This window comes from Felis catus, chromosome D1 (genome assembly GCF_018350175.1).
Source record: "Felis catus isolate Fca126 chromosome D1, F.catus_Fca126_mat1.0, whole genome shotgun sequence".
Taxonomy (NCBI): domain Eukaryota; kingdom Metazoa; phylum Chordata; class Mammalia; order Carnivora; family Felidae; genus Felis; species Felis catus.
In genome coordinates, this window is record NC_058377.1 from 16,605,947 (window position 1) to 16,627,867 (window position 21,921).

The following is a 21,921-nucleotide window of genomic DNA, read 5'->3' on the forward strand; positions in this document are numbered from 1 at the left end:
GGAGCTAGGGATACTAGCAAAATCTACACCCCCGGTCCCTGTTCTCTGGGACCTTCCACAGGACTTGAACTGGGTAAGCTGCTACAGGGTGTCAGACAGAGCCCTGGACCAGGGACAGAAAGCCTGAGTGTGCCACAGACACACCAAGTGACCTTGGGACAGACCACTTCTCCTTTCTGGAACTCCACTTCCTCATCTCTAAAATGAGGAGTGGCCTAGATAACCATTCAGGTCACCTCCAGCCTCACCATTCTGACCTACATCACTGGGGGGTTAGGGCACATGCCTTTGGGTAGGCAGCACGGGACTGGCAATATTCCCCACGTTCCTGTCCATACTAGTCACAGAATGTGGGATATTTAGAAAGAGTGGTAGAGTATGGATATTTAGCTAATTTGTATACACTGATACGCTCAACTCTAGGTCATGAGAACTCAAAGAGATTTATCTAGCTATTTCGCCTGATCTAAAAAGTGCAACTCTTAGTGGTCCACACACAGGAGCGGCTTGCTTACCAGGATGCCAAGGTAGCCAGACACACTGATCTCGAATTTCTACAAGAAATTTTTGTCACTGGGCGGGGGGGGGGGGGGGGAGGGCAAGCGTTCAAATTCCCACTGCACCTGCGGATTGAGTGGATGCTAACTGGAAGCTGTACTCAGCTTCTAGTGTTGAGCTGCCCGGAGCTCAATGGAATCATCCATTTTATGGTAAAGAACCTGATCACATTTCAAAGATACAGGTGTTTTTACATGAACACAAAAGAAATACAAAACATCACTTGATAACTTTATTCATTTTATACTTTCGGAAGAGAGCCACAGCTCTGGAGGAGTATGAATTATGCTTTAAGTTTTTGTGGCGGCTCTTAAAGACCAAATCTGAGGATGTGTCTGAATTATCCGGCCAAAATTGTAGCTTGTTTTCAAGAGAAGCAGATTGAGATGGAAGTAAACTATGCTAGACAGCAAGACTCAGTCTCAAATTTTGAAGACATATGTGTGGATTCCAGAGCTATCCTGAAATTTTTGTTCTGTAAAAATTGTTTGGAGTCTACATAGTTCTGTGAATGAACTTTTTCTTCATGCAATTGCTAAATTGAAGCCATGAACCATCTTCAGTGGTGTAAATTTGAATTAAAGTAAGGTTGGCATTTTGTGAAGTATTACTCTATGCGCTTTTGAAGGAATGAAGTTGATAAAATATATTTTTGTTACTTCTGGATTGTATTTTAAAAGTCCTATTTTAAAATAGGGACAATAATATAATTCGCTGTTGTTAGTAACAAACTTCACGCACAAATTTCAGATTTTACTATGATGCTTATTTTTAATAGTATCTTCTATTGAACATTTAACGTGTTTCCTGATGATATGAATTATATAGGCTTATTTTTAGGTTAGGAAATACAGAAAAATGTAACAAAATAAATATCAACCCCAATGAACTTTACTAAGGTACATTATTTAACAAATATGGCTTGAGCCCTTAATGTTTCAGCCACTAGACTAAGTGATGGAGTATGAAGGTGAAGAACACATACAATCCCTGCCCTCCCTTACTGGAATTCTTGGGAAAAGAAGCATATTCACTGAGACCAGAAGAATGAGTAGGCGTTAGTCAAATACAAGCCAGACTGGGGAGAAGGGAAAGACGGTACCAGGCAGAGGAAACAAGTACAAAGCAGAAAAAGTAAAAGGCAGCTAGGTGTGGTAGAGAAACCGAAAGTAACTCGGGGCGGGAGAACAGAAATAGAGGACTAGGACTCAAGACACCATGGAAGTACACAGGACTCAGATGCTGAAGGTTCTAGAAAGCCTCACTATAGTTTGGGCGGGGGGGGGGGGGGGGGGGACGGGGCGGCGGTGTGTGCCCCGAGGCCACAGAATGCCTTTTAGCGTTTGAAGCAGGGTGGTGGTTTGATTAGGTCTCCGTGGGGAATGGCTTAGAGGAAAACAAGAGTGCACGCAATGGAACCAGTTAGTGTAGACATCCGGGCTCGACGTCGTTAATAGACTAGACAGGGAGCGGAGAAGGACCGGGAGGAGGGGCAGAGGGGGCTGAATTCGAGAGCTCCGGCGTGTGTTTAAGGACGTAGAATTCAACTTGGAGGAGGGTCGGACGTGATGCACGAGAGAGGAATCAGGGATGACTACCGGGTTTCTGACTTGGAGTGGGTGGATAACATGGTTGCTTACCGAGCCAGGGAACAGGAGAGGTGGGGGGCGGGGGGAGAAAAGACGGCTCAGGAATGCCGATATTTAAGAAATCGGAGTAAGAGAACGAAGGATAGAGGTAGGACCCTAATTTTGGCCGGGCGGGGCTTACAGCCGCGCGCACCCAGCCTCACGCGCCGCCACCGCCGCCTCCTCCTACTCCCCCTCCCTGTGCTCGCGGGCAGCTTAACACAGTAACCCACGCGACGAAGGAGATGCCACTCGGGGCGCAGCTGGAGCCCCGCGCAGGCCCAGTGGGTGCCGAGCGCGGAGCCTGCGCAGTTGGGGGAAGTCGGGGCCTCGGGATCCTCGCCCGCACCTCGCCTGGAACCCAGCGGCTGCAGCAAAGCTGCCGTCTCCGAAGCCCGCCGCTCCTTGCTCCCGCCCCTTCCGTATTTTGGTCGCGCACGGGTTCCGTCAGTCGTAGCGGCCATTGGCTGCTAGAGGTATCCGAGAGCGATGATTGGCTCTCGGTGGCCGTCGCTCAAGCGCCCTTCCGGAGATGGTCGGAGGTGGGAAGAGCTGGAGAGACCCGGGAGCGGAGGGACGGTAAATTGGCTTCCGGCTTGCCTGGGCGACTTTGGGGACGCTCTGAGTAGCCTGCTCAAGCCAGGCTCTTCCCTAGTCACCTTGGCGAGGCTTCGTCTTGTAGCTCGGCCACGCCGGTCGGCCTGGCGCCTGCAGCGCCCCTGGCCCTTAGTCCCTAACCCCAACTCGAACCTCCCTGCTTTCTCGTGTGGGGCTTGGCTGCTGCTGAGACGTGGTCACCGCCATGCCTTAATGCGGGAAGCACTACGAGAAACCTGCGGGGCTGCCAGGAGGGTCTCCTTTCTTCTCTTCGAACTCTCCCGGTGTTTCAGGGGCCCGATCCCGGCCGCTCAGGACAAGTCTTCCCCGCTTCGCCTGTGCACTGGGATTTCTTTCTGTCCTGACCTCCCTCATCGGGTGCTTTGTTTTGGCAGTTGTCTTCACACGTCAGAGTCATCTCTTCGGCCAGATTGTGAGTCCTTAGGAGGTTCAGGACATCAGTCCTTTCTTTTCTTGACTATCGTTCAGGGTTAATTTGATGCCTTGCGTTAAAATATATACTCAAGTATTTGCTGGTTGTTTCTTACTGTGACCCCTGATGAAAAGAAGTGTTGGGAATCCGTCGGGTTGTCCTTTTGTTGACCTTTTTGTAGAATTCTGCTTAGATCATCTCACCGTCAGAAGCAAGGATACAAATAGCTGACGCTTGTTGAGTTCTAGGGGTGTGTTGTGCTAAGCATTTTAATCTACATTATCTAGTTTAGTCCATAAATCAATCCAGTGAGACAAGTTTAATGATTCCTCTGCTGTATGGGAAACTGAGGCTTAAGTAACTTGCCTAGGGCCCCACAGCTAGTAAATGTTGGAGCTTTCTAACCAGTTTTGTTGACTCTAACATCAGCTGTGGTATTAGTATCCTGTTTTACATTTAGAGAAACAGGTTCAGAGAAGCTAGGTGATTTATCCAAAATAAAATAATAAGTCATAGATTCACGTAAACATTAAAAGAGCTTGTATTAGGATGTACTGGCCCTGAAGTTAGAACTGAACAAGGCACAGGCCAGGCTTTCTAGGAGCTCACAGTTTATTGGAGGAAACTGACAAAATAGCTACTTAATGAAACATGTTTGGGGTATTGTGTATACAGATATGAGGTCTGTGGAGAGGAAGGAATCAGACAAGGAGTGATAAGATGGCAGATGTAGAAAGAAAATGGAACCAAATTCCCTGGCTTTGAATTCTGTCTCCATCACTTCCTAGCTTGTGGCTTTGGGTAAATTATTTAACCTATCAGGGCCCATTTCCTCATTTGTGAAGTGGGATAATAGTGGTACTTCCCTCAATAGGTAGGTGGTTGTATTAGTGAGTTTTTATATACATAAGATTCTTAGAACAGTGCTTTGTCTACAGTAGGTACTTAATGTTACATTATTCTAGGCAGAGTAAAATCATTGAGACGGGGAACTTGAGCCCAGGTTTTCTGACAACTTGTCCATTGCCCTTGCCAGTATACAAGTTGCCTCACTTTGCTCACAGAAAGAGGAGTGGTGACTAGATTGTCACTGTGCCACTGTTCCCCAGGCTAGAAACAAGTAGGACACAGGCAAAGAAAGTAAAGGAAGCTGGGGGACGACAAAAGAGGAATTCAGGGGGGCGCCTCGGTGGCTCAGTCAGTTAAGTGTTTGACTTTGGCTCAGGTCATGATCTCACGGGTTTGTGAGTTTGAGCCCCACGTCGGGCTCTGTGCTGACAGCTCAGAGCCTGGAGCCTGCTTCTGATTCTGTGTCTCCCTCTCTCTCTGCCCCTTTCCCACTCGCTCTCTCTCTCAAAAATAAATTAAAAAAAAAAAAAAAAAAGAGGGATTCGGGGAGCTTTGCCTAAGGTTCAGGTCATTCTCGATATCTAGATAACCCATCTCCTGGGTCTTGCCCACCAGTCAACAACAGATGGGTGTGATGCGGTTTCTGCCCAGAAGCAGCTAAGATTGTCCCATTGGGTAAATGAGAATAGAACACATCAAAGGACCATGAGTGACCATGGGCAGCATACAAATAGGGTCGAGATTTTCTGGCATTATCTATGCCAGACATAGAACCAAGAAGCAAGCATAACCTGAGGGGTGGGTAGTTTTGGAAGGCTTCCTGGAATGTGATCAGATGCTGACGTTTATTGAGTGTCTGGGGAGCACAGAGCTCTGTGCTAATGTTGGGAATAGGCAATGAAGGGGTGATGGTCCCTGCCCTGAGAAGCTCCTAGTCTGGGGGAGACAGACCTTCCATTCCACTGTAGCAACACCATAATGAAGGTGTGCACAGTGCTGTGGGGACAGCAGGTAGATATTCCAGCTGCACCTGGATGAATTGGGAAAGAACTCATCAAGGAGGGGACATTGGGCTTGAAGGGTAGGTAGAAGTTTCTCAGGCAGAGAGCTTGAGGAGAACGTGATGTGTTTAAGATAAAGTTCATTGAATCAGAGAGGAAGAGGAACGAATGAACGGGAGAGGAAGCCAGAGCAGCAGCATGGTGTAGAGGAGGAGGCTGTGATCTTTGGGTTAGAGTCTGGGCGCTCTCACTTTGAAATGAACTTTGGAAGAGAAGTTTCCACAGGGCTGACTCATGGTAGGCCCTCAATAGGGGTTAGTTTCTTTACCCAGTTCCTGGAGAAGTAAGTTGAGGCCAGTTGAAGAGCTTTGCATGCGGTACTAGGTGGACTTGAATCCCGTAGGCAGAGAGTTAGAGGAGGTTTGGGATGTTGTGTCTGCCTTAGGAAGGTGTTCCCTACTTTTCCTACCCCAATGTTATAAAAATGGTGAACATTTTATCCTGATAAGGTTCACTGTTAGTCTCGAGCAGCCCAGCAGCCCCATGGACATCCCAGAGTGTCCGAGGTGACTGGCTTCTCGGAGGAGGGGCAAAAGCCTTGGATTAAAAAGGGGTTTCTCTGATAAGCAGTTAGGTATAAGAGGTTCTTGAACTTGTAGTCATGAGGGATTTCACGTGTTTTGTTTTTTCTGTGTTTTTTTTTTTTTTCTTCTCCATGTGTAGTAAGTAAAGGCCTTTCCCAGAGTTCCCAGCTCTATCAGGTAGACCAGTGCCTCGCTCCCTTCTAGGGCAGCGACAATCAGTTAACATCCGCCCAGAGGTGACACACCAGGCAGAGTCAAGGCCTCTTAGTGTCCTCTCTTGTCCCTGGACTTTTGCTTTCACTGTTGTCCTCTGTCATTCTGTTTCCTTTTAATGAGGGAAACTATTCTTTTATTGTTCCACAAACTGTGCTTCTGGAACTGCCTGCATCAGAACTGGGGTGCCGAGGTAAAAGGGCAGATTTCTAAGCTTAACCCCAGCCTACCTGAATCCGAATCTCTGGCAGGGTGGCTAGAGAACCCTGCAATTGAATTCATATTAGAGGTGGAGAACCTGCAGGTTCGTATTCAGCTTTCTTCAACAGGCATTTATTACAGGCCTAAGCATGACTAGCACTGTAAATACCCAAGGTATGATATCAGCTAGACAGATAAGGCCTCTCTTGTTCAAATGGAATCTGTACTTGACCCTTGAACAACGTGGAGGTTGGGGTGCCAGCCCTTACGCAATCAAAAACCCATGTATAACTTTTGACTCCCCCAAAGCTTAACTACTAATAGCTCTACTGTCGGTTAAGCATCTGACTCTTGGTTTTGGCTCAGGTCATGATCTCACGGGTCATGAGTTCGAGCCCCGCATCGAGCTCTGTGCTGACAGTGCGGAGCCTGTCTCTCTTAACAATTAAATTATTCTCTCTCTTAATAAATTCTCTCTCTCTTAATAAACTTAAAAAATATTGTCTTATGTAAAAAAAAAAACAACACTGCAGATGTTACATGTATTACTAACACTAGATGTCAAAAATGAAAAGATGACAGTCTGTAGGTGTGTGTGTAAGTTTTGATAAATTTTAACTTAATAAAAAATTTTTTTAAGTAATCTCTACACCCAGTGTGGGGCTCAAACTCATGACCCCAAGATCAAGAATTATATGCTCCACTGACTGAGCCAGCCTGGTGCCCTGGTAAATTTTAAATTTTTTAATAGATTTGTATATATTTTATGGTATTAAATAATGAAAGACTGGTGTCTACATATATTTTATGTGTTTGTGACCTACCTTTTTCTTATTTTTTTTAGAGACAGTGTGAGCAGGGGAGGGGCAGAGAAAGAGGGAGATAGAGAATATGAAGCAGGCTCCAGGCTCTGAGCTGTCAGCACAGAGCCTGATGCGGGGCTTAAACTCAAGAACCGCGAGATCATGACCTGAGCCAAAGTCAGACCCTTTACTGACTGAGCCACCCAGACACCCCTAATTTTTTAAAATATTTCTAGGCTACACAGTTCATTTGCAAAGTTTTTCAAATTGTTGCAGATATCCCAAAATTTTCCAATGTATTTGAAAAGTATTTTAAAAGTCTGCATATAAATGGACCCGCACAGTTCAAATCTCTGTTCAAGGATTAAATAGACATTTTAATTCAGAGAATGTCAGGGGAGTGGTGAGTAACCACTGGATAGATTAGGCAAAGGCTGATAGTATGGCAGTTTGAAAGTCTGGTGGGAATTTAGGACATGATGCAGTGAAAAATAAAGAGCTTCTGGGCTCATCTGTAAGCTGTGTGGAAAGAATATGGACTTTGGAGTCAGCCTGACCTGACCCTACCACACGAGTAGTGTGTGACCTTGAGCAAACCAGTTAACCTCTCTGAGCCAGAGGTTCCTATTTGTAAATGAAGTCAAAAATAGTACTTACCTCATAAGGTGGTGTTGGTAATTCAGTGACATAATATAATATGCTTAGTATGATGCTTGACATATAGTTAAGTGTGAAATTAACAACAAAAGGTTTTGCTATCCCCGTTTTGAAGATGAGGATGTTCAGGAACAGAAGGGTTAAGTTACTTGGCCAAGGTCACGCAGCTAGTAGGTGGCGGACACAGGAGTCTAGATTTGAAGTCTCTTCCTTGTCCAGAGCCATCTCTTTGAACCTGTGCGTTGTTCTGCATCCCATTGGAATAATTAATTCCTTCTTGGCCAGTTGCTCTGAAGCTTCAAGAGAAATGGGCCTTTAAAGTTCTTAGCTCAGTGCCTGGCACACGCTCAATAATGTTAGTGTGTTTTTCCCTTCCCAAGAACGCCAGACAGCTTCCAGGGGTTTGAGGAACTGCTACTCCATCCTTATTGAAAAAGCACAGGGTTTCTCACAGGTCACGGGAGAAGGTGGCTGCTGCCGCCTCTAGGCAGCCTGTCAGCCCAGCCGTTCACCCCCTGGTGGCGTTTGGGTGGAATCCTTGCAGCTGTGGGTTTCTTTCCACTCTAGGGTGAAGGCCATGCCGCCCCCCGGGAAAGTTCCCCGAAAGGAGAATCTGGGGCTACAGTGTGAGTGGGGGTCCTGCTCCTTTGTGTGCTCAGCCATGGAGGAGTTCTGCGAGCATGTCACTCAGCACCTCCGGCAGCACCTGCACGGCTCCGGGGAGGAGGAGGATGAGGAGGAGGACCCACTTGGTAAGGGGGCAGGACAGGAGGGGGAAGGAGCTCAAGGAAGGTGGAACGTCTGACTTTTCTTTCCTAATTGTGCTTGTTTTGCTTATAAAAGCATTGTAGATGGGAATGCAAACTGGCGCAGCCGCTCTGGAAAACGGTGTGGAGGTTCCTCAAAAAATTAAAATAGATCTACCCTGTGACCCAGCAATAGCACTGCTAGGAATTTACCCAAGGGATACAGGAGTACTGATGCATAGGGGCACTTGTACCCCAATGTTTATAGCAGCACTCTCAACAATAGCCAAATTATGGAAAGAGCCTAAATGTCCATCAAGTGATGAATGGATAAAGAAATTGTGGTTTATATACACAATGGAGTACTACTTGGCAATGAGAAAGAATGAAATATGGCCATTTGCAGCAACGTGGATGGAACTGGAGAGTGTTATGCTAAGTGAAATAGTCATACAGAGAAAGAGAGATACCATATGTTTTCACTCTTAATTGGATCCTGAGAAACTTAACAGAAGACCATGGGGGAGGGGAAGGGGAAAAAAAAGTTAGGGAGGGAGGCAAACCATAAGAGACTCTTAAAAACTGAGAATAAACTGAGGGTTGATGGGGGGTGGGAGGGAGGGGAAAGTGGGTGATGGACATTGAGGAGGGCACCTGTTGGGATGAGCACTGGGTTTTGTATGGAAACCAATCTGACAATAAATTTCATATTAAAAAAAAAAGCATTGTAGACTCATCATAGAAAATTCATTCAACAAGGAAATGTGGGACGAATCTGAATCCGCCAGCCTGCCATCAAAAGGCAATTAGTGACATTACTTTAGTGAATGTTCTTTTGACGTCTCTCTGCATGCAATAATAAATTAGATAAAGATGATTTTCTTTTTTAAAAAGGATCATATTATTATTATACAAGCTGTCGACAACCTGCTTTTCTGCCTCTCTGGTAATGCTTCTCAATTTTTTTTTTTCCACTGCAACTACCAGATAGGCATGCATTTTACTTCCCAACCCCAGATAAAAAGTTAAAAAAATACTTGAAACAATACTTGCTTTTATTAAATGTTCTCTCAAGTATTCTTATTCTTTTTCATAAAAAAAAAAAAATGGGGGGAGTGCCTGGCCGGCCCAGTGGGTAGAGCGTGTGACTCTTGATCTCAGGGTCGTGAGTTCAAGCCCCACGTTGGGCCTGGAGCCTACTTAAAAAAATAAAAATTGGTTTGCGCCTCCCTAAGTTGATGTATTCAGTCCCTAACAGGTCACAAAACAATTTTAAAAATTCTGTTCTACACAAAGTACAGAGGCAGCTCTCCTTCCCCAACCTCAGATTCTGTTTTAAGTCTAGTGACTATGAAGCATAAGTGATAGTTTCAGAAGTCAAACAGTACGTACACAAAAAGGAAATTAGGGGGTTATTATATATTTCAAAGTAGCTCCTTTTAAAAACAAGTAAGCCCCTGTAAAGCATTGAAAATGTGCTTCGAGAGAGATGCACGAGAGCCAGGCATTGGACTGCCGCAGCTGATGGCTTTCCCGGAGAGGGTGGATCTCAGGCAGAATTTGGAGGAAAGAAGGACCTGCGGTCCGACGGGAAGGAGTGAGGGGTGTCCCAGCTTGGGAGCCGGCAGCGCACGCCGGCCACACTGAGTTTGTGGCTCTGGACCTTGCACACACCCTTCCCTCTGCCTCGGCCACACTTCTCCATCTAGCTCACAGATGCTCGCCCTTCGGATCTCAACGCAGCGACACTTCCGAGTCCTCCATGCCTACATCACATGGGCTCTGTTTAATTATGTTGCAGTAACCCGCACCCCCTGCCCCCTTCATAGAACTCGGAGCTGGCTGCAGTTTTAGATTTATACGTGGGATTACTTAACTAACCTTTCCTCTCCCTGACTGAAAGCTATCGTGAGGGCAAGGACCGGGACTCTTTACTCATCAACCCCCCCCCCCCCAGGGCCTGGTGCACGATTGGTAGTTGTTAAATGCTGGTATTTGCCGAATGAACTGGGGTATTTCGGTCAGAGTCCAGCCTGCTCGCTCGCCGCTAAGTGTCACAGGTAGAAGGAGAGCTGAGCTTTGGAAGGTATCAGACTTTTCCCCCTAAACCCCTTTCTGCAGAAGAAGAATTCTCCTGCTTGTGGCAGGAGTGTGGCTTTTGCTCTATGGACAGTTCTGCTGACCTCATCCGCCACGTCTACTTCCACTGCTACCACACCAAGCTGAAGCAGTGGGGGCTGCAGGCTCTGCAGAGCCAGGCCGACCTCAGCCCCTGCATCCTGGACTTCCAGAGCCGCAACATCATCCCTGACATCCCTGACCACTTCCTGTGTCTGTGGGAGCACTGTGAGGTCAGCGGGCAGTGCTGGGCGTAGGGGTGGAAGGAAGTTGGGGATCTTAGCTCAAGATGCCTTGACCCTCTCAGGGATGCCCTGCGTCTGCCAAGGTTCCTGCTACTATGTCATTTCATTTCCGGGTGGCCCCCATGCTCAAACTTTCTCAGGCCCACCAAGTTAGTTTGAGAGAGCGCCAAGAAACCCCCTTTGGGCACGTCACGTCCCTCTAGCCACCGTCAGTTCTAACCCCAAGTTGCCCCTGGCACAGAGTTCCTTCGACAACCCCGAGTGGTTCTATCGGCACGTGGAAGCACACAGCCTGTGCTGTGAATACCAAGCGGTCGGCAAAGACAACCAGGTGGTGCTGTGTGGCTGGAAAGGTAGGGCCACTCCTTAACTTCTTGTCCTTAAAGAATCCCTGGGGGTGGTAAGGGGTTGGGGCGGCGGGGTATGGGACCAGTCCCCCAGGGTAAGGTCGGCTGCTGGCCGGAGACTTGATGTCAGAACTGCCTCTGGGCGTTTGAGCCTGACTGGGCTTTTCTTCCCAGGCTGTACCTGCACCTTCAAGGACTGCCGTAAGCTTCGAGAGCACCTCCGCAGCCACACCCAGGAGAAGGTGGTGGCCTGCCCCACCTGCGGGGGCATGTTTGCCAACAACACCAAGTTCTTAGATCACATCCGTCGCCAGACCGCGTTGGATCGTAAGCAATCAGAGAAGAAGGGGAGTGGGTGCAGGCCGTCCTTGCGGTGGGGGTAAGGGGCATGTTCCCGGGAGAGGGGGCCACCGAAGGCATCTGCAGCCTGGCTACATCTACCTCTAGGACTCAGTCACCTGCCACAGTGTGACAGGAGAGTCATTAGGGGCTCTTACTGTTCAGTGCTTACTGTGTGCCGCATCTCTTCCCAGTGAATCCTCGCAACCCCATGAGGTATGCTGCTCCTCCCCCTTTCTGCAGGTGAAGAAACCGAGGGCCAGGTTAACTCACTTACCTGAGGTCGCACAGCTAGTTAGGGGTCAAGCAGGGATTCTCATTCAGGTTCTCGACTGCAAGCGCCATGCTCTTTCCATGGTCTGTGTCCATCCCTGGTTCCTGAGCTCCCCCTTTCTTGGGTGGTTCTCCTCTCCCGGGCTTGCTCTCCTGTCTGTGCCTCTCCGCCATCCTCCGCAGCCCAGGCTCTCTTCTGCCTGCCCCACTGTAGAGCAACGCTTCCAGTGCTCTCACTGTTCCAAGAGATTTGCCACGGAGCGGCTGTTGCGGGACCATATGCGTAACCATGGTGAGCGGCCGGCGCCCCCAACCTCCTTGCCCACCCTCCAGGTATCCGCTGGGCCCCCGATCACAGCCTCCTCTCTGCTCCTCTCAGTGAATCACTATAAGTGTCCTCTGTGTGATATGACCTGCCCGCTGCCATCGTCCCTCCGAAACCACATGCGCTTTCGCCACAGCGAGGACCGGCCTTTTAAGTGTGACTGTTGTGAATACAGGTAAGGGGAACCAGGGGCCAGAAATCGGAGAACCCGAGGTCCAGGGTCCCCCGTGCCCTCCCACCGCTCCTGACCTCTCCTGGCAGCTGCAAGAATCTGATTGACCTGCGGAAGCACCTGGACACCCATAGCAAGGAGCCAGCCTACAGGTGTGACTTCGAGAGCTGCGGCTTCAGCGCGCGATCCCTCTGCTCTATCAAGTCCCACTATCGAAAAGTGCATGAGGTGAGTTGGGCGGTCGGTGGGAGAGGGCAAGTGCAGGTGTGGGGGAGCCCAGGATGCAGAGCTGGCCTCACTCTCCCTCCCCTCCCCATCAGGGAGACTCAGAGCCGAGATACAAATGTCACGTATGTGACAAATGCTTCACGAGGGGCAACAACCTCACCGTGCACCTTCGAGAGAAGCACCAGTTCAAGTGGCCCTCAGGGCACCCCCGTTTTCGGTATGTCTCTGAACCCTGCCCCGTAGGTTCGCAGACCTTCCCCTCTACCCCCCGATACCTTTTCAACAAGTTAACCTTGAATTTGAGGGTAATTGGATGTCCACCGTCTCCACTGAGGTTCGGGGAACCCTGAGAATCAGTGGTGGAGCAAAGATGAGTTTTGTGACCTTTGAATGGAAGGCACAGTGCCAAAGCCCTACAGCCAGAACCGGAGCCTAAGGGCCCTCATCCGTAGCCCCAAGGCCATCTCCTGAATCCTGTGACACTCCCACCCTCCAACACAGATCATTTCTTTTTCCCCCTCTGCACCCCCTCCCTCCCTCCCTCCCTCCCTCCCTCCCTCCCTCCCTCCCTCTCAAGTTTCTACATCAAATTTTCCATTTCGAGTAATGCTCCCTCCCTCTTGTCATTTCTTCTGCATATTCCAATAAAGACCCCTCTTGGTCTCCAACTCCTATCACTTAACATCCCAGGGCTTCTCCCATCCCTCGTGTTTGTCCCGTAGCTTGCCGGTCTCTGGACATTTCTGCGTCCCCCTGCGCATGTTTGCTGCCCCCCATGCTCCCGCTTCCCCAGGTACAAGGAGCATGAAGATGGCTACATGCGGCTGCAGCTGGTTCGCTATGAGAGTGTGGAGCTGACACAGCAGCTGCTGCGGCAGCCGCAGGACGGATTGGACCCGGGAGCATCGCTGAGTGAGAGCAGCCTGCAGGGCATCATTCTCGAAGCAGTGCCAGGGGAGCCGGGACCCCAGGAAGAGGCCGAAGAGGAAGAGGAGGGTGGGAGCGGTGACGGCACGGCCCTCTCAGCCTCTCAGGACACTCCCAGCCCCGTCATCCATGTGGTGAACCAGACCAACGCCCAGGGCGAGCAAGAGGTTGTCTACTATGTGCTGTCCGAGGCCCCGGGAGAGCCCCCCCCAGCCCCCGAGCCCCCCTCAGGGAAGGTCATGGAAAAGCTTCAGGGAATAGCTGAGGAGCCACAAGTCCAGATGGTGTGAGGGCTGCAGAGCCTGACCATTCCTACCCCAGACCCTGGCGTGTGAGCCAGGCTGGTGGCAGTGGCCCTAGTGGGCAGCCCCTGCCAACGGATGCCTTTAAGGGTGGTGCCAAGAGCTCTGTGGTGCACTCTGGACCCGGCTTGCGTCATTCAGCGGATCCAAAGGACTTCCTTTTCTGCCAGACGGCGCTTTGTGGGGACCTGAGAAGTTTGGGTTCCTTGAGGGGGATGCGCTGGTTGTGTGTGTCCTTGTAGAGGGGCTGGTATCAGGCTTACCCATAACCCCCTAGTCACTCTGAAACAGTGAGTAAAAGCCCCCGTCAACTCGCACCCATTCCCGTCCTTAGGTCCAGGGGTGACACATAACCGGTTCCTGCGAGGGCCTTTTCCTTACAACCAGCCAAGGCAGCATGAACCAGGCAGCCATCTCCCTCTAAAGGGCTCCTGCGATCGCAAGGACTTTCATGGTTACCCTCAGGGATGGGATTGGAGGCACTGAGTGTGTGTGTAACGGTTGTTTTGGTAATAAAAGAAACACGGGCTCTTACTCATGTCTTCCTTATGCTTGGTGGCTCTCAACCAGATAGGAGATGCAGCTGCCCAGAAGAGGAGTTGACTCATTAGGCTTGTTCTCCTTTTAGTGACTGGGGTTTGTTTTTGTTTGTATCTTTACTCTTGCTCCCCTCTCCCTCCCCCCTTGGTGAAACTTCTCCATTTCTTCTCAGAGCATCTGCTGTCTCCATGGAGGTCTCAGGCGTAGGCTGTGAGCGGGCAGTAGTAACACTCCCTCTAGAATGCACGATCGGCTGGGAGACAGGAAGGTAGGGCACCTGGCCACGGCCATCCCGTCTGAGTCCTGGTTAGAATCCAGTGTCTCTGGGGCAGGGTCTCTACCTGTGGGGCTGAGGAGGAAGCTGGGACGGGTGGTGGATTTGGAGGCCCTGGGGAATGGCAGGTACTGTAGGTTTAAAGACCAGGTTAGAAAATTGTGTCTGAATGTACAGTTTCCTGGGGAAAGGGTCTGTTTTTCACTAGATTCTCAAAGAGGTTGAAACCCTCCAAAAAGAAGAACCATTTCGCTTGGCCTGTCTAGCCACTTCTCGGCACCCTGTGTCCATTCTTGGGGTCGCTGCCACTCTCGAGGTCAAGGGAATACTCTCAGGGGTATTTGTGGGCAGAAAGCTGCCCACAAAGGATTTCTGCACCTTTTTGAGAGGACCGAACTTCACTCTTACCGCAAAAACAGCATGTGCCTGTTGCAGGAAGTATTTAGGAAAGAACAAGCCTTTCATTAATTCCAGCCGCCGTTTACCGAGTTCCTTCTATAGTCCGGGCGCCGTGGCAGGTGGTAAAGATACAGTAAATGATGAGAAAAACCCAGAGATGAGTGAAACTCTCTGCCCTGAAGAGACTTGGAGTACAGAGACAAGACCAAAGTAAGTGGAGGGTTGGAAGCCTACCAGAGTTCACTGAGGAGGCTCAGAGGAGGAGGAGACCGCGTTACGTGGGCGAGGGATCAGGAGAGGCTTCATCAAGGAAGTGATTAGAGCTACAAGGTACAAAGAGGTGGACACATTGTTCCAGGTAGAGGAAACCAGGTCTCTACACCTGAAGGAGGACTCCGTGGCCTGCAGCACAGGGCAGTACGCCACGGGGAGAGACGAGACCAGGAAGGAAGGCCGGGCCACCCAAAAGGATCCACGTGAGGTTTTAGGATGGTGATTCTGCCAGTGATGAGGAATACAGATTGGAACAGTGAGAAGTTAGGGGGCTGCTGGGAAGAATTCAGGCAAGAAACAATGAGGGCTTTGAGGTTATGCCCATGTGGATGTTCACGTTGCCTCTACGAGAGCACCTTCGAGGAAATGGCAGTGTGGAGAAGAGAGGAAATGTGAATGAAAAATGCGCTCGAGCAAGGCCATCTCATTCCCAGGCTCACTCTAGGGTCTTGTACTGATTTTGCCACCCACGCCCTGTCCTTCCCCTAAACAAGTATAATCCACTAACCCCAGCAGGCCTTCAGCTCGTCGAAGACAAGCGAGGCTTCTTTGGGCTAAGTACCCTCAGTTTCTTCTATATCTTCTCATGTCACGTAATTTGGGGCCCCTTCCACCCCACCTCCTCTGGGTCTGTGTTTTTGGTGGTTACACATTGTGAAGCCACTGCCCTCTAGAACCCCTGTCTACATACTTTGTGCTGCCCAAACCATGCTCCTTTACTTGCGAGGTATGCACTTGTTACCTTGGTCTTAACAGCAGGCCCTCCTGTTTGTCCTTATTAAATTTTGTCTTGTGAGATTGGCACCTGTCCCCAAGAGGTGGATTAAAAGGTTGAATAAAACAGGGCCAAAGACAAACCCCGAAGGCGAGTCCTTAGAGACCTTTCTCCTAACCATGACCAGATGAAGACTTTAAAGACTCCAAACCTTGAAAACACACGGTGGTGCCCCACTTTCCATATACGATTCAAATACAGTGGATCCTTGAACAATGCGGGGGGTGGGGGCGCCGACTCCCCCCACGTAATTGAAAATCCATGTGTAACTTTTGACTCCCCTAAAACTTAACTGGCGATAGCCTGCCGTTAGCCAGAAGCCTCATCAATAACGTAAGAAGTTGATTAACACATGTTTTGTATATGTATTATATGCTGTGTATTCTTACAATAAAATAAGCTAACAAAAAATTTTTTTAAACGTTTTTATTTTCGAGACAGAGAGAGACAGAGCATGAGCAGGGGAGGGGCAGAGCGAGACGGAGACAAAGAATCCAAAGCGGGCTCCAGGCTCCGAGCTGTCAGCACAGAGCTGACGCGGGGCTCGAACTCAGGGAGTGTGAGATCATGACCTGAGCTGAAGTCAGATGCTTAACGACTGAGCCACCCAGGCGCCCCCTTACTGGTGCTCTAAGCAGTGGCTCAGGCTGCCCCCTCCAGCATCCCTGATGCCGTCCTTTCCTCAGTTGAGCAGTGTCTTGAGGATCAAGCCAATCCCTTATGTAAAGTACCTCCCTTACCAGTCTTGACTGTTACACCCACACCAGATCTCATGCTCTGTACCATGGGGACAGCGGAAGAGGTTCTGGCTTGCTACCTCATGAATCCAGTTCTTTGGGGGAAGGGGATTCTGGGCTCAGCATGCATAGGTTAGAAAGCAGCGGAGCTAGCGTGAGGGGTTATTGAATCGAAGCAACTAGAGGCCTATGGAAGGATATCAGAGGCTGGGGCTGGGTCAGCTCAGGACTTTGGAGGTAGGGCGATGACACTGCTAATTTGATTACCTTAGGGTTTCATCCAGAGTCAGCCCATACGTCAGACATCATGGTGTCTGAAGATTAAGGAGACAACCTACCTTACTGTCCCTTAAAGAGTGGGGGTACAAAGAGAAGGCAGGCGGCCCAGGAGTGTGGAAGCGAATGCTTCTTTTCTCTTACTTGGGGCAAGTCCACAGTCTCAGAGAAGAGCACAGGAGAGCTGACTAAGGTATAGAAGAGAAATGATTCCCTAAGATGAGGAGAGGGAGGAATGGTCATGGGGAATCAGGTCATTTCCGTAAGGTTACGACCTATCGAATATAGGTAGGTATAGTGAATGGTAGATGAATGGATGAATTTTGCTCAAGGGCAGGAATCCCATGATGCACTTCAGGAATAAGGAGCACAGCCGTCCTGTTCAACAGCAGGAGTTGAGGCTGAGAGGCAAGGTTGGTGGATGCTGGCAACTCTTCACGCTTAATAGCTTGCATTTCTTGACCGGGCAAGGAATGGAGAGGACAAGTAGATAAATGACACTTGGGGAAGGAATGGAGACACCCCTTTTGAGCAAGGGAAGGAGGGATGAATGGGAGGGGTGAGAAAGCTTTCACATCTGGTTGTCTCTATTTCCTTGAGGAACTAGGAATTAAAGTTTTGAGGAGAGTGATAAGAATCGCCATTAAAGGATCAAAGAGTGAGATCAGCTGATGGTCGAAGGCCAAGATCAGGCACTGGCAAATTCACCACAACCAGGTACTTTTTTGTAGCAGATACCAGCACCCCTGGAGCAAAAGCAGAAGACAGACCGCTGGGTTGACCCACAGCCAGGACGTGGATGGCGTCGGGCCAAGGAACAGGGTAATTAGAGCAGCTGGAGAAGACTGGACAGGGAGCCCCTGAGAGACCAGAAGGTAGTGGTTAGGATCAAAGCACTGGAGGTTCAGGGCACCTGGCTGGCTCAGTCGATAAAGCATGCAACTCTTGATCTCAGGGTCATGAGTTCAAGCCCCATGTTGGGCATAGAGCTTACTTAAAAAAAAAAAAAGCCAAAAAACAAAGCATTAGAGGTTCCGATGAGGCTTCTGAAGATTAGAGGGCAGAGGGGAATGCTTGTGGTCAGAAAGGGGACATTTTTAAATGGAACTATTCAGAGTCCACAGTACATCTAAAAGAAGTAGGCTGCTGTGAGGCGCCTGGGTAGCTCAGTTGGTTGGGCGACCGACTTCGGCTCAGGTCATGATCTTGCAGTTTGTGAGTTCGAGCCCCGCGTCGGGCTCTGTGCTGACAGCTCGGAGCCTGGAGCCTGCTTCGGATTCTGTGTCTCCCCCCTCTCTCTATCCCTCCCCTGCTCACACTCTGTGTCTCTCTGTCTCTCAATAATAAATAAACGTAGAAAGAAAGAAAGAAAGCAAGCAAGCAAGCAAGCTGCAGAGTGGAGACATGTCACAGGAGTGGAAGAGTCCAAAGGAAACACCTACCTGCAGAGGCCTTTGTGCCCCCTCCAGCGGAGTGGGTCCTGTCTCACAAGGGGAACCGACGCCAGAGAACCACTAGGTGATACCCGCTCAAGGCTGGTTCCATGCAAAGGACACACATAACCAAGAGGTGTGGTGGAGGTTCAAGTTGTAAGGGAAGAAACAAGCTGAGACTAAGAGGAGGGGGGTGTGTGGGATCAGAAGGAAAAAGAGAGACTCTTGGGTAGTGACCCTTGACATTTTGCAGCTTTGGAGGTCCCCTCATTTTCTTCTTAGCAAAAGGGAGTGGTACAACATAGCAGGGGAGAGATGGAGAGGTATGTGTTACACTTTAAAAAAAATATTTACTTTTGAGACCGAAAGCGAGGGGGCATGCAGAGAGAGAGGGGGACAGAGGATCTGGAGTGGGCTCCATGCCGATAGGCGAGAGCCGAGAGCCGAGAGCCTGACGCAGGGATCGGGGCTTGAACGATGCGGGTCTCAAGGGGTCTTGGGGCTTGAACTCTGAGACCATGACCTGAGCCAGTCTGACCCCTTACTTACTACACTTTTTTTTTTTAAGTTTATTTATTTATTTTGAGAGAGAGAGAGAAGCAGAGCACGTGAATGGGGGCGAGGCAGAGAAAGAGGGAGGGAGAGAGAACCCCAAGCAGGCCCATGCTGTCAGTGCAGAGCCCCACACGGGGCTTGAACTCAGGACTGGTACGATCCTGACCTGATCGGAAGTCAGACGCTTAGCCAACTCAGCCACGCAAGTCCCCCTGTATTTTTATAATTTTAAAAGAATAAAGATCTTTTAGAAAGCAACAGCAGGGGCTCTGCCTAGCAGGTACCCCCCTTCACCGTCCAGATTCGAGCCTACGCCCATCTTTGCTTCCTGCCTTGGGTAGGGGAGGGCTCGGGTCGGCCTCCCTCTTAATCCACCCCTCATTCCCAGTCCTGAGCTGCATTTCCCCCAGTGGCCAGCAGAGGGTCCTTCTATTGATAAATACATTTTAAAACCATTCTTGCCGAAGACGAGAGACTAGTGCCGTGGGCAAAGGAGGCCCGCGGATGAGTGGCCTGGGGTGGTGGGAACAGAACTGAGTTGGTTCCAGAGTCCCCAGTCCAGTTCCTCCCCCGGTCCCATAGGACACTGCTACCCCCCTTTTGCCATAGGTGCATAAAGCTCCTTACCAACTGCTTCTCCCACAAATCCCTGCCCAGAGCACCCGTCTGCTAGATTAACTCCTGGCACTAAGCTGAGACAGGAGTTTTCTGCTTCTGCCTTGTGCCTCGTAAGCCAATTATCATCAACCCTTACCTTTCTGGGTCTAAGGAGCCTGCCCTGTTTGGAGGCTCCCTCTTGGGAAGGGGGGAAGGGTCTGGGATGGGAATTGGGGAGGTCTCAGAGAAAGAAAAGGATCAGTCTCAGGGAAGGGAGGAGGACTATTTGGGGAAGAGGGAGCAGGTCCACTCTGAGGGAAAGTCCTTGGTAGGTGATAGGGGGATTGTTCTGGGAATGATGAGGTCGGGAGTGAGGAATGAAGGGTCTCTTGAGCAATGGTTCTCAAAGTGTGGTCTCTAGACTAGCAGTATCAGCATCACCTAGGGATTTATTAGAGATACCAATTCCCTGGCCCCACTGCGGATGCTGAGTCAGAAAGTCTGGGGGTAGGGCTAACAATTTGTTTTAACAAGCCCGCCAGATGACTCTGACATGGATCCCTGGAGCCATCACATCAACTCATACTTGTGCTTGACGTTTCTGAGCGTCAGTTTCCTTATCTGAAACACGGGAGGATAATATTGACCTCATAAAATTGTCATGCGGACTGGTTAGACCATTCAGGCAGCTGATAGCTATTGAGTACTTTCTGTGTCCAAGTTCTAGGAATCCAGGGGAGAAAGATACAGACCTAGCTCTTTTCAGAGGTCACGTGGTTATGCCAGGTGCCTAGCACATAGTAGGCATTCAATAAATGTAGTTTCCCTCCTTTGCCAAGAAAATGGGAGCTTCTTCTGGGGGAAATAAAATGAACCATGGTAAGTCTGGCCTGGAGAGTAAGGATGTACGATCCATTCTTGAGAATAAACACCAAGGTCTTGGACACTTGAACCTCATGAGACTCTTTTGAGGCCGATCTGCGGGAATTTTTATCATCTCTATTTCATGGATGAAGCTCAGAGAAGTGGAGAAAGTTGCTTAAGAACACAGAATGAATCAAAGCATCAAAATCAGAAAGCAGATAACTGACTCCAGATTCAGGACATGGAAGATGTGTTCACAACATGGGGAGAGGGTGCCCTAGAGAATGGGAAGGTCTGTGCTAGGGAGGAGGGAGGACTTTCATGGGTCCATGGCATGTGTTCAAACCCAGGGGATGGAAGGTTCAATTAGGGCAGGGGCTCTCGACTTCTACCCAGTGGGGTCCACCGGGGAGCTTTTTAAAAACACTAAGAGCTGAGTCCTGAGATCAGGACTAACTGGTTTGCGGTACTATCTAGACATATTTTCTAGACATCCCCCAAGTGATGTTTAACTCGTAGCCAAGGCTGAGGACCACGGCTCTGGGGCATGGGGTGTAAATCCTATGGTGTGGAAAGCTGATGGAACACTTGGAAATGTTGGTCTCTGAAGCTGGGAAAGCCTGTCCCGAGGAAAGGGGGACACTGTGTTCCTAAGAAAGGGGAGAACATTTTCCTGAGAATTGGAAAGTTGTACGCCAGGGAAAGGAGGGGGTGTCATTAAGATGTGGTTATCTTGGGAGAATGGAAGAGCCTGTCTAGGAAACAGGAGGGAGGGAGGGAGTCCATTTGAGAATAGGGTTCTGAGAGGCCCCATAGCAGGTGGGTAAAAGCAAAAACTTCAGGATTCAAGCCCTGTTCTGCTGCTGACTAGATGTGTCCTCTTGGGCACATTGCTTAACCAACCTCCTTATGCCTCTTTCTTTCTTTCTTTCTTTCTTTCTTTCTTTCTTTCTTTCTTTCTTTCTTTTTCTTTCTTTCTTTCTTTCTCTTTCCCTTCCTTCCTTCCTTCCTTCCTTCCTTCCTTCCTTCCTTCCTTCCTTCCTTCCTTCTCTCCTTCTTTTAAATTTATTATTTTTTAAAATTTACATCCAAGTAAGTTAACATATAGTGCAATAATGATTTCAGGAGTAGAATCCAGTGATTCATCCCATATGTGTAACACCCAGTGCTCATCCCAACAAGTGTCCTCCTTAATGCCTCTTGCCCAATTAGCCCTTCCCCCCCACTCAAAACCCCTTCAGCAACCTCAGTTTGTTCTCTGTATTTAAGAGTCTCTTATGGTTTATCCCCCTCCTTGTTTTTATATTATTTTTGCTTCCCTTCCCTTATGCTCGTCTGTTTTGTATCTTAAATTCCACATGTGAGTGAAGTCATATGATATTTGTCTTTCTCTGACTAACTTCGCTTATTATAATACACTCCAGTTCCAACCACGTTGTCGCATGTTTCTTTATTTCTAAAGAGAGGTTGTAATGCCTGCCGCATGAGGATATTGTGAGAATGAAGTCAGATAACGCCAGGTCCATAATGATCGCTCAATGAATGCAACCATTGGAGACGGGGAGTCTATACTAGAGCATTGGAGTTAACTTGGAGAACGGAGGGTCCATCGGGAGAAGGAGAACGTTGGTCCTGAGGAACGGCGGTGATGT

General features: G+C 49.3%; 1 protein-coding gene across 11 annotated transcripts; it reads left to right on the top strand.

Moving 5' to 3' along the window:
• The first annotated feature begins 1,787 nt into the window (after window positions 1-1,787).
• Window positions 1,788-16,222, top strand: HINFP (histone H4 transcription factor). Of its 11 annotated transcripts, none has more exons than XR_006586013.1 (13): window positions 2,662-2,765; window positions 3,179-3,216; window positions 8,092-8,276; window positions 10,392-10,621; window positions 10,875-10,986; window positions 11,155-11,307; window positions 11,807-11,884; window positions 11,972-12,092; window positions 12,179-12,317; window positions 12,410-12,534; window positions 13,111-13,411; window positions 14,259-14,969; window positions 15,118-16,222. XR_006586013.1 is itself a non-coding variant. In XM_019811393.3 (12 exons), the coding sequence occupies exons 1-12, from the start codon at window positions 2,676-2,678 to the stop codon at window positions 14,298-14,300; spliced, it is 1,614 nt and encodes a 537-aa protein (XP_019666952.2). In that variant the 5' UTR covers window positions 2,662-2,675; the 3' UTR covers window positions 14,301-16,222. The 11 variants fall into 11 exon arrangements, 8 of the variants coding, with proteins under 8 accessions (XP_044894335.1, XP_003992482.2, XP_006936775.2 ...); XR_002145360.3 differs by having other exon boundaries at window positions 14,259-14,354; window positions 14,569-16,222; XR_006586012.1 differs by having other exon boundaries at window positions 14,259-14,354; window positions 14,835-16,222.
• Window positions 16,223-21,921: the final 5,699 nt, after the last annotated feature.